The sequence below is a fragment of the Oncorhynchus nerka genome, linkage group LG4 (assembly GCF_034236695.1).
Source record: "Oncorhynchus nerka isolate Pitt River linkage group LG4, Oner_Uvic_2.0, whole genome shotgun sequence".
NCBI classification, from domain to species: domain Eukaryota; kingdom Metazoa; phylum Chordata; class Actinopteri; order Salmoniformes; family Salmonidae; genus Oncorhynchus; species Oncorhynchus nerka.
Window position 1 is genome coordinate 75,207,550 of NC_088399.1, and position 12,601 is coordinate 75,220,150.

Here is a 12,601-nt window from a genome sequence, read left to right on the forward strand (position 1 = left end):
TCTTACTATAGCAGAGTCACAGTGGACTGACTGACTGAGCTCTTACTATAGCAGAGTCACAGCGGACTGACTAAGCTCTTACTATCGCAAAGTCACAGTGGACTGACTGACTGAGCTCTTACTATAGCAGAGTCACAGTGGACTGACTGACTGAGCTCTTACTATAGCAGCGTCACAGTGGACTGACTGACTGAGCTCTTACTATAGCAGAGTCACAGTGGACTGACTGACTGAGCTCTTACTATAGCAGAGTCACAGTTGACTGACTGACTGAGCTCTTACTATAGCAGAGTCACAGTGGACTGACTGACTGAGCTCTTACTATAGCAGAGTCACAGTGGACTGACTGACTGAGCTCTTACTATAGCAGAGTCACAGTGGACTGACTGACTGAGCTCTTACTATAGCAGAGTCACAGTGGACTGACTGAGCTCTTACTATAGCAGAGTCACAGTGGACTGACTGACTGAGCTCTTACTATAGCAGAGTCACAGTGGACTGACTGACTGAGCTCTTACTATAGCAGAGTCACAGTGGACTGACTGACTGAGCTCTTACTATAGCAGAGTCACAGTGGACTGAGCTCTTAGTCACACCCAATACCATAGCTGTTGTTTTTAAAACCCTTATCTTTATTTGGTGCTTGTGCGTGCGTGTGTGTGTGTCAGTCATAGGAGGACTTAGTCACCTAACGTTTGTGCCATTTTCGCTACTCAGTCCTATTGTAGAGTAGGGCTGAAAACTCTTCCCCATTGCAGGAGTTTGGCACAAGGCCAAATGCATATTGTATGCTCCAGGTGTGTTTCTGTTGGTGTATGTCTGTCATTTTTTAAAGATGTGCATGGTATGGAGGTGGAGTTAGATGAAGGAATAGCAAAAATGACCTGAAGATTGGTGAGTGGTGTGAAATGGCAACTTACCCCCTATGTCAAGTAGTGAACTACATAGGGGATAGGGTACCATTTTAGACATGCCCTAAAAGACTAGGTGCTCTAAAGGCCAAAGGGTCTTTCTTCTTAGCATGGGAGAAAGTTCTGGAGACCTCTGGACAGTGGAGGAAAAGGAATCATTTTGATTCCATTCTGGAATCTAGTGTATATTTGATTGCCAAGTACTTCCGCTAGTTGTTTGTCTTTTCTTTGTGTTTAATTGTGTGTGTGTGTGTGTGTCTCGTCTCTGCAAGTATATAGCCCCACACACACACATACGAGTGACTGTGTGTGGCTGAGGCTCAGCGCGGTAGCTACACACTGAACATATGATGTTATTACTATGCAAGTGGGTTATTTTTGAGTGCCCCAGTATTTCTGTTTCCAATGACAACCACTGCTTCTTGGATCGGAGTGCCGTTACTGTAAACTCCAGTTTGAACGACTAGGCCTGTAATTTGTGGGCTAGGCTAGATGGTGGTTAGCCAGCCTCAGCCCAGTTACAAGTGAACCACAGAACTCTGTCTTTGTATGCAAGTCCTGATGTTTTAAAAGTCTAGTTTTGTATTTCTATCTGGCAGAAAGTCTATGGAAGGGGGTGTGTGTTTAAGTGGTTGGGTATCTGTATGTCTGGCTTGTCTGAGCGAATAGCAAGACTGTTTTTTTTCTTTTTTCAAATGACACCCCATTCTCTATATAGCACATGCTATTGTACTCTAGTGCTGTTCTAAAGTAGTGCCCTAATATAGGGGTTAGGGTGTCATTTGAGTGCACATGAGGAGCGACTTGCACTCTGTAGTGGATGACTTCATACCCTTCCTAGTGCACTAGAGTCCTCTACCCTTCCTGAGACTGTGTTAGGTGCCAACGTCACTCTCTGTAATGTTACTATAGCAACTTTTAACCACCAATCAAAACTCGACCTGGCCAATATATCACCTTTGACAGGGTCGTCGGCCCCAAATGGCATCCTGTTCTGAATGTATTGCACTACTTTTGATTAGATCTTTGTAGTGTCTTGTGGAAGGTAGCTGGGCTATATAGGACATAGGGTGCCATTTGGGACTCAAGCTGTGTCTGCTATTTAGAGAATAGAACCATCACCTGTCAAAGAGATGAGCTCAAACACTATCTCTGGTTGGGGATTTGTCAAGCCTGTCAGTTGTCCACCATTTTTACAGATTCTATTAAGACTGAAATGCAGTGTGACGTCTGTATGGATTCAACTCTGTGTGCATCCCAATGGTCTACACAAGCTTCCTCCCCTCATGTCCTTCATCTGATCTAAAAGAAATTGGAACAGGTAAAAGCCAATCCTTTGGTAGATCGGAGAGATGTGGAGGAGAGGAAGCCTCTTTAGACCATTGAGAACAAGAAACACATGTACACATAGATGCAATGTAATGCACTCCATTGCATCACAATGAGGGATTTTAAACTTAACGGCCGCCATTTTGTGAAAGGTGGCGGCTCTTCTGTCATGGCCAACTCATCTGAAGAGGAACTCCTAAAATGGTCGCCAAACTAGCGGCGGTCACGTAGTGACAGCCTGGCTTTTGTTTTGAACTTCTTTTTTTATGTACCAGTATATTTTTTTCTATTTTATTTTTTATTAAACATCATAAAACTGCCAGTTATCATAGTGATCTTGTCTTGTTTTTGTATGTGCTTAAGTCCCTTCTCATTAAGATACAGAAAAGTGTGATTATAAAATGAGGTCAAATGTGATCCTGTACTAATGGTCATCTACACTAGGTGGCACACTAGGTGCACACCCATAGCAAAGATTTTTATAACTAACCCAAGATAGTCCAGAGCCTGTCATTTCATAGTAGGCAGAACAAGCAAGGAGGTGGGCAGAGCCAAGCATGAGCTGGTGAGATCCTATTGGCGAGTTCTAGTATTTATTTGCATATTTCCATTAGGGACTGCCTACTTCTGAACTGCGCGTGTGCAATAACTAAACGTTTTGAAACTTTGGCAAAGGGTAAACTCTACAAAATGCAGTCCACTCTTTGTTCCCGTTTTTAGTTTTAGAACCACAACTGTATGGAGATCAAATGTTTCATCGATGAGAAAATTAGCAGAATGGTGGCAAAAATCTATCCTGCTCCATCTTCTTCCACTGCTGCCCACTGGGCTTCTTCTCATCACCATATTTGGTAGTGCGTGGAAACGACAAACGAATGCTTCACATTTATACATCTGGGGAAATATATGTCTCATTGTTCTATCTGCCCATAGCCTTGAATCCAGTTTGCAACATACTATTCTTCAGAGTTCCCTAGGCTCTATTCGATGTTGTGGTATATGATCAGGAGTCCCGACACTCACCAACAGGCCAAGAAAACAGTCGCTAGTTTAAGTCTACCCACCACTTGCAGTCTTCACATTTTGCTGCCTTTTTCAAATTTAATCTCAAAAGGGAATAAATAATATGTTTTTTTCTACTGATCTACACAGCCTACTGAGGTTGGTTTTCCTGTCTGGTAATATAGTCAGGTGCAGTAAAGAAAGACCTAGAAAAGCTGCAGCTGACTCAAAACAAAGCAGCACGTCTTTAACCGCACAGACACTACTAACATTAACAACATGCATCATAGTCTTTCATGGTTGAGGACAAATTGTCTACTTTTCTTCTAAAGAAACATTTGTGTGTTGAAAATGCCTAACCACTTGTATAATCTATTTGCATACACTTCAAACAGACAAACACACCCCACCAGACACCATACCCAAACCAAAAACAGATTTAATGCTTCGCTCAGTTATGTACAGAACCATGTCATCATACTCTGGCAAAAAGCAAGTTTAACTTTTTTTTTTTAAACAGATAAATATCTTTATCACAGTGCCTCTCTCTCTAAAAATATATTTTAACTACGGTATACACTACCGTTCAAAAGTTTGGGGTCACTTAGAAATGCCCTTGTTTTTGAAAGAAAAGCAAATTTTTTGTCCATTAAAATAACATCAAATTGATCCGAAATACTGTGTAGACATTGTTAATGTTGTAAATGACTATTGTAGTGGAAACTGCAGATGTTTTAATGGAATATCTACATAGGCATCCAGAGGCCCATTATCAGCAACCATCACTCATGTGTTCCAATGGCACATTGTGTTAGCTAATCCAAGTTTATCATTTTAAAAGGCTAATTGATCATTAGAAAACCCTTTTGCATTTATGTTAGCACAACTGAAAACTGTTGTGTTGATTAAAGAAGCAATAAAACTGGCCTTCTTTAGACTAGTTGAGTATTTGGAGCATCAGTGTTTGTGGGTTCAATTATAGGCTCAAAATGGGCAGAAACAAATAACTTTCTTCTGAAACTTGTCGGAGAGGAGTGGGAGGCCCCGGTGTACAACTGAGCAAGAGGACAAGTACATTAGTGTCTAGTTTGAGAAACAGACGCCTCAAGTCCTCAACTGGCAGCTTCATTAAATAGTACCCGCAAAACACCAGTCTCAACGTCAACAGTGAAGAGGCGACTCCTGGATGCTGGCTTTCTAGGCAGAGTTGCAAAGAAAAAGCCTAACTCAGACTGGCCAATAAAAAGAGAAGAATAAGATGGGAAAAAGAACAGACACTGTACAGAGGAACTCTGCCTAGAAGGCCAGCATCCCAGAGTCGCCTCTTCACTGTTGACGTTGAGACTGGTGTTTTGCAGGTACTATTTAATGAAGCTGCCAGTTGAGGACTTGAGGCGTCTGTTTCTCAAATGTGCTTGTCGGTGACAAGCATATACATAACATGATGCTGCCACCACAATGCTTTTAAAAAAACAGGGGTTCATTCTGTTTTGTGTTGTATTGGATGTGACCGAAGCATGTAGTTTTTAATTTTGGCCAATTTCAGCCTGGTGGGGAGGAGTTTTAGCCTCGCTCTACCTCAACAGGTGGTAAATTAGTTAACAGACCAATAAGAAAGACTCTTCCCAACCTCTCAGACCACTCCCAGACAGCTGGCAAAATTCTTGCTTGAGAAATTGCTCTTTGCAAAGAAGCATTTTTTTGTTGTTGTTGACCATTTTAATTGAAAAATGTCATTAAACAATGTGTAGACACTCTTGTCCAAAACAGCTAGGGTTAACTGCCTTGCTCAAGGGCACATCAACACATTTTTCACCTAGTTGGCTCGGCAATATGAACCAGCAACCTATTGGTTATTGGCCCAAAGCTCTTAACCACTAGGCTCCCTGCAACCCAGGTTCACCAATCACAATAAGCTACTTAATTTGATATTGAAATAAAAATGGCTACATTGGACCTTTTTAAAGTAACTGTCCATTGAAAGTCTTAATAGGTCATATTCTGTTAACCCATAACCAATGTTATTGACTCATCCTATACTCTTATTTGTGGCCAAAGTATTTACAGGCGTGTGAAGACATACGCAATCAAGACATCTTCATTTTTGTTTTAAATTAATTTGGAAAATTGGACATTATCTTTTATTTTTGAAAGGTTGTACATCGATAGGAAGAAAATCCAATGTAATACTTTTAAAAATATATATTTTTAAGGCAGCAAAATGTGAAGACTCTGCCAGCCCACTGGGTACACACTAGTTGAACGAACGTTGTTTCCACATCATTTCAATTAAATGACGTTGAACCAAAGTGGAATAGACGTTGAATTGACATCTTTGCCCAGTGGGAGGGGTGTGTAGAATTTCACTCTGCATTGACTGTAGGTGTCTGTTGAGCCTCAACTGAAAGCCATGATCTGTGTTTAATATTTGACTGATGGCCCATTCATGTTTCTACTAGTACTGTAAGTGTTTTATGTTTTTCTCCTCTGTTTCCACAGGAATGTTGAGATACCTGCCTGACAATAGGTAAGTGTCCATGTTGCTTGTGTCTGTCTGTTTCTGTATTATATTGATCTCTCTCTCTGACGCTCTCTTACCCTCCTTACCCCATTACAAAGGCTTTTAAATCAAAATAAATATGATAAGTGTGTTCTCTTATTACGTTTCTGAGCTGAATACTTTTCCAGAGGGAGAGCGAAGGAAGTAGAGGCTGAGCGGGAGAGAGAGAGATGGAGAATGAGAGATGCCTCTGTGTTGTAAAGTAACCTATTAGGGTTTCTCATCTGGATTAGCGTTCAGAGAGAGGGATGAGGGAGGGAGGGATGGGGAGAGAGATGAGAAGAAAGGGAGAAGAGAATCAAAGGTTCTCAGATAAGACTGAGCACCTCTAGGTAATGACATCGGAGAGAGAGAGAGAGACACACAGATAAATAATAACAATAAGAGGGAGGTAGACACAGATGCAATTTGTCATGTTTCTCCTTTCCCCAACAAGTGTTGTCATATTTCCATCACAAATACAAACACAGTATCTGTCAACTATCCATGCCAAATACACACAGTGAATAGATCCTTGGGAAAGCTATGTTTTGTCACCGATCCAAGACGGGGATAAATATTGGAAATGGCATGACAGTCCTGTGCCAGCCTGCCTTCTGTTCACATATAGTGCCTTCAGAACGTATTCCTACCCCTTGACTTATTCCACATTTTGTGGTGTTACAGCCTGAATTCAAAATGGATTAATAGATGTTTCTACCATGATGACAGTGAAAACATGTTTTTAGACATTTTAGCAAATGTATTGAGAATGAAATACAGTATTCACACCCCGGAGTCAATACATGTTGCAATCACCTGGCAGCTATTACAGCTGTGAGTTCTTCTGGGTAAGTCTCTAAGAGCTTTGCACACCTGGATTGTACAATATTTGCCATTTATTATTTTCAAAATTCTTCAAGCTCTGTCAAATTGGTTGTTGATCATTGCTAGACAACCATTTTTCAGGTTTTGCCATAGATTTTCAAGCAGATTTATGTCAAACCTAACTCTGTCATGGTCTTCTTTGTAAGTAACTCCAGTATATGTTTGGCCTTGTGTTTTAGGTTATTGTCCTGCTGAAATGTGAATTCATCTCCCAGTGTCTGGTGGAAAGCAGACTGAACCAGGTTTTCGTCTAGGATTTGCTTAACTCCATTACGTTTATTTTCTATCCTGAAAAACTCAGTCCTTAACGATTACAAGCATACCCATAACATGATGCAGCCACCACTATGCTTGAAAATATAGAGGGTGGTAGTCAGTAATGTGTTGCATTGTGTTCAGGACACAAAGGGAATTGCTTTGCCACATTTTCTGCAGTATTATTTCAGTGCCATGTTGCAAACAAGACGCGTGTTTTGGAATATTTTTTATTCTGTAGAGGCTTCCTTCATTTCACTCTGTCAGTTAGGTTAGTATTGTGGAGTAACCTCTGTCAATTAGGTTAGTATTGTGGAGTTACTACAATGTTGATCCATCCTCAGTTTTCTCCTATCACAGCCATTAAAGTCTGTAACTGTTTTAAAGTCACCACTGGCCTCATGGTGAAATCCCTGAGTGGTTTCCTTCCTACCTGGCAACTGCGTTAGGAAGGACGCCTGTTTCTTTGTAGTGACTGGGTGTATTGATACACCATCCAAAGTGTAATAACTTCACCATGCTCAAAGGGATATTCAATGTCTGCTTTTTTTAAATTACAAGCATACCCATAACATGATGCAGCCACCACTATGCTTGAAAATATGGAGAGTGGTACTCAGTAATGTGTTGTATTGGATTTTCCTCCAATATAACACTTTGTATTTAGAACAAAAAGTTAATTGCTTTGCCACATTCTTTGCAATATTCCTTTAGGGCCTTGTTGCAAACAGGATGCATGTTTTGGAATGTTATTAATGTTTTTATAATAAATTCAGCCAATTTTCCCCATATTCCCAGGTATTCCAGAAATGCTGTTTGGAGGATTCCAGATTTCCTGCTTATTCCTTACTGATTCCAGAAATATTCTAACCAGGATTTCTGGGATTTTTGAGAAAGTTAACAGAATTTTGAAACCCTAAGCAGCACTGTGTCCAAGACAATAAAGTTGATCTTATACTGCACTCACAAAGACAGCCCCAGATGGACAGCAGATGGGATAAGGAAGCGTGGCCGGCTGCCCAAAGAAACCTGGCAAAGGACTAGGGAGAAGGAGATGAAAACTGGGCCTGTCATGGAAAGCAATCCCAAAAGATTGGCAGCAGTGGCACTCACTCGTGAAAAACCTTATGTTTCACATAGGAACGAAGCAGGTTCAGTGTGTAAGAACGAATTAACTAACAAATGAACAAACAAATGAATGAACAGACTTCATTGATGTGAATTGAAGTGTCTGTGTGTATCTGAGAGCCCAGCAACATGTTCTTACTGAGCTGCTTCCGACAAAGACCGAAAGCTCTCTGTATGACATCACATCATTAAAAGCCTGATTAGTCGACTGGCTTAACAATCCCTGATTAACACTGCAGCACTCATCTCGAGCCTGTCGTTACACACACACACACACACACACACACACACACACACACACACACACACGTATTGTATAGTCTCTCTGGCTCTCTCTCTCTGTCACTGTCTCCGTTCTTTAATTTTTATAACAATAAAACCATGTTAAAACTAGACTCTTTAGTTAAACTCTTCTCCCTTCACCCTCTGTTTCTCTCCTCCCTCTTTCTCAACTCCTCGCTCCCAATCCTCTGTCCAGAATAACCCAGTTTCAACCTCACCTCCATATTCTCTTCTTTCACTCCTCCTCATCCCTCCATATCCCCTCCCTCCTTTCCTCTATCAAACACTTTAAATTACACTTGAAAGATTAGTTCCACCAGACCCACCGGCCTCTGTGTGTGTGTGTGTGTGTGTGTGACAGGTTGGGGGAGTAAGATCTGTCAGAGAAGGGCACTAGCCTGTCCAGCGCTTCGCTGCATTTACAATTAAAGCAGAGTGAGCAAGAGGGATACGGAGGGGCGGGAGGAGAGAGGTTTGGAAGAAAGGACAGTGATGAGAGAGTAGAACCCCAGGTTTGCTCTTTCAAGAATTGAAACCCAGGTTTTTGCTGATTTTTGCAAAGAGCAATGTAATAGAATTTCATTACTTAATTCCTTCTTTTGAAAGAGAGAGAGTGTGGGCGAGGGAGATAGAGAGAGAGAGAAAAGAAGGAAGAGAGAGAGACAAAATAAGTAAACATTAGTAAGTATGCCACCTACTTTTGGAACAGCTATGTGACAGTGGGTAAGCACATTCATATTTTACCATGTTCATTTTAATTGACTATTCTCTTTACTTATATCACTCTCTATGCAAAACACCTGCTCCCCTGTTGTACACACTGCTGCTGTGGTGACAGAATGAGAGCGCCGTGAAAAACACTGACCTTACTTCCTAAACAGAACACACGTTGTTACGGGGTGCTAATTTTGTCACAGCATGGACATGTTGATGCATGATGGTTGGAGTGTGTGTAACTAGCAGTAGACAGAAAGGGATATTCGTACAACGCACACACTCGTGTGTGTGTGTGTGTGTGTGTGCGCGAGCGCGCAGAGGAGATGAGATGAGGATAGATCAACACCTAAAGCTTGAACACATCCTCCTGTATAATGACACCTTTCAAATGTGGGGGGTGTATCATCTCTTTCAATTCAGTTTAAGGGGCTGTATTGGCATGGGAAACATATGTTTACATTGCCAAAGCAAGTAAAATAAATAATAAACAAAAGTGAAATAAACTATAAAAAGTGAACAGTAAACATTACATTCACAAAAGTTCCAAAATAATAAAGACATTTCAAATGTCATATTATGTATATATACAGTGTTGTAACAATGTCCAAATGTCCAAATGGTACAAAAGGGAAAACAAATAAACATAAATATAGGTTGTATTTACAATGGTGTTTGTTCTTCACTGGTTGCCCTTTTCTTGTGGCAACAGGTCACAAATCTTGCTGCTGTAATGGCACACTGTGGTATTTCACCCAATAGATATGGGAGTTTAACAAAATTTAATTTGTTTTCAAATTCTTGGTGGATCTGTGTAATCTGAGGGATATATAAGTGTCTCTATGGCTCTCCAGTGTGCACACAAAATGAGGGCATTTTCAATAGCAATGCTATGCTCACTGAGTTTGTACATAGTCAACGATTTCCTTAATTTTGGGTCAGTCACAGTGGTCAGATATTCTGCCACTGTGTACTCTCTTTTTAGGACGACATAGCATTCTAGTTTGCTCAGTTTTTTTGTAAATTCTTTCCAATGTGTCAGGTAATCATGATTTGGTTGGGTCAAGTTGTATTGCTGTCCTGGGGCTCTGTGGGGTCTGTTTGTGTTTGTGAACAGAGAGCCAGGACCAGCTTGCTTATGGGGCTCTTCCCCAAGTTCATTTCTTTGTAGGTGATGACTTTGTTATGGAAGGTTTGGGAATCACTTCCTTTTAGGTAGTTGTAGAATTTAGCAGCTCTATTCTGGATTTTGATCATTAGCGGGTATCGGAAAATTCTGCTCTGCATGCATCATTTGATGTTTTACGTTGTACACGGAGGATTTTTGGGCAGAATTCTGCATGCAGAGTCTCAAATTGGATGTTGGTTCCATTTTGTGAATTCTTGGTTGGTGAGCGGACCCCAGACCTCACAACCATGAAGGGCAATGGGTTCTATAACTGATTCAAGTATTTTTAGCCAGATCCTGATTGGTATGTCAAATGTTATGTTCCTTTTGATGGCATAGAAGGCCCTTATTGCCTTGTCTTTCAGATCGTTCACAGCTTTGTGGAAGTTACCTGTGGCACTGATTTTTATGCCGAGGTGTGTATCGTTTTTTGTGTGCTCTAGGGCAACAGTGTCTAGATGGACTTTGTATTTGTGGTCCTGGCAACTGGACCTTTATTGGAACACCATTATTTTGGTCTTACTGAGATTTACTGTCAGGGCCCTGGTCTGACAGAATCTGTGCTGAAGATCTAGGTGCTGCTGTAGACCCTCTTTGGTTGGGGACAGAAGCACCAGATCATCAGCAAACAGTAGACATTTGACTTCAGATTTTAGTAAAGTGAGGTTGGGTGCTGCAGACTGTTCTAGTTCCTTCGCCAATTCGTTGATATATACACTACCGTTCAAAAGTTTGAGGTCACTTAGAAATGTCCTTGTTTTTGAATGAAAGAATATGCGTTTGTCCGTTAAAATCACATCAAATTCATGAGAAATACACTGTAGACATTGTTAATGTTGTAAATGACTATTGTAGCTGGAAACGGCAGATTTGTATGGAATATCTACATAGGCGTCCAGAGGCCCATTATCAGCAACCATCACTCCTGTGTTCCAATGGCACGTTGTGTTAGCTAATCCAAGTTTATCAATTTAAAAGACTAATTGATCATTAGAAAACCCTTTTTCGGCCTCCCGGGTGGCGCAGTGGTTAAGGGTGCTGTACTGCAGCGCCAGCTGTGCCATCAGAGTCCCTGGGTTCGCGCTCAGGCTCTGTCGTAACCGGTCGTAACCGGCCGTGACCGGGAGGTCCGTGGGGCGACGCACAATTGGCCTAGCGTCGTCCGGGTTAGGGAGGGCTTGGTCGGTAGGGATGTCCTTGTCTCATCGCGCACCAGAGACTCCTGTGGCGAGCCGGGCGCAGTGCGTGCTAACCAAGGTTGCCAGGTGCACGGTGTACCCTCCGACACATTGGTGCGGCTGGCTTCCGGGTTGGATGCACGCTGTGTTAAGAAGCAGTATGGCTGGTTGGGTTGTGTATCGGAGGACGCATGACTTTCAACCTTCGTCTCTCCCGAGCCCGTACGGGAGTTGTAGCGATGAGACAAGATAGTAGCTACTACAACAATTGGATACCACGAAATTGGGGAGAAAAAAGGGGTCAAATTAAATAAATAAATAAAAGAAAAAGAAAAAAGAAAACCCTTTTTCAATTATGTTAGCACAGCTAAAAACGGTTGTTCTGATTAAAGAAGCAATAAAACTGGCCATCGTTGGACTAGTTGAGAATCTGGAGCATCAGCATTTGTGAGTTCAACTACAGGGCCAAAATGGGCAGAAACAAAGACCTTTCTTCTGAAACTCTGTTGTTCTGAGAAATGAAGGCTATTCCATGCGAGAAATTGCCAAGAAACTGAAGATCTCGTACAACGCTGTGTACTACTCCCTTCACAGAACAGCGCAAACTGTCTCTAACCAGAATAGAAAGAGGAGTGGGAGGCCACAATGCACAACTGAGCAAGAGGACAAGTAAATTAGAGTGTCTAGTTTGAGAAACAGACGCCTCACAAGTCCGCAACTGGCAGCTTCATTCAACGGTGAAGAGGTGACTCCGGGATGCTGTTGAAGAGGGTGGGGCTTAAGCTGCATCCCTGTCTCACTCCCTGGCCCTGTGGAAAGAAATGTACGTGTTTTTGCCAATATTAACCGCACACTTGTTGTTCGTGTACATGGATTTTATAATGTTGTATGTTTTTACCCCCACAAATCAAATCAAATGTTATTTGTCACATGCGTCAAATACAACAGGTGTAGACAATACATGGGGTGGCAGGTAGCCTAGTGGTTAGAGCGTTGGACTAGTAACCGAAAGGTTGCAAGTTCAAATCCCAGAGCTGACAAGGTACAAATCTGTCATTCTACCCCTGAACAGGCAGTTAACCCACTGTTCCTAGACCGTCATTGAAAATAAGAATTTGTTCTTAACTGACTTGCCTAGTTAAATAAAAGTTTTTTTTTTAAATTACAGTGAAATGCTTACTTACAAGCCCTTAACCAACAATGCACT

At 41.6% G+C, this 12,601-nt stretch overlaps 1 protein-coding gene across 4 annotated transcripts in view; it reads left to right on the forward strand.

The window, feature by feature from the left end:
- LOC115128593 (terminal nucleotidyltransferase 4A-like) overlaps nt 1-9,710 on the forward strand; it is a 34,516-nt gene extending 24,806 nt beyond the window's left edge. For 2 of the 4 annotated variants that reach the window (XM_065017830.1, XM_029658553.2), the window contains exon 13: nt 1-2,566. This exon is cut by the window's left edge and continues 2,016 nt beyond it. Coding sequence is in view for 1 of the 4 variants with exons in the window: in XM_029658555.2 (XP_029514415.1) it covers nt 5,742-5,750 (9 nt within the window). In the remaining 3 variants the exon portion in view is untranslated. Of the gene's footprint in view, nt 2,567-5,741 lie in introns of those variants that run through there. The other 2 variants (XR_010463837.1, XM_029658555.2) reach the window with 2 other exon arrangements.
- The last annotated feature ends 2,891 nt before the right edge of the window (nt 9,711-12,601 follow it).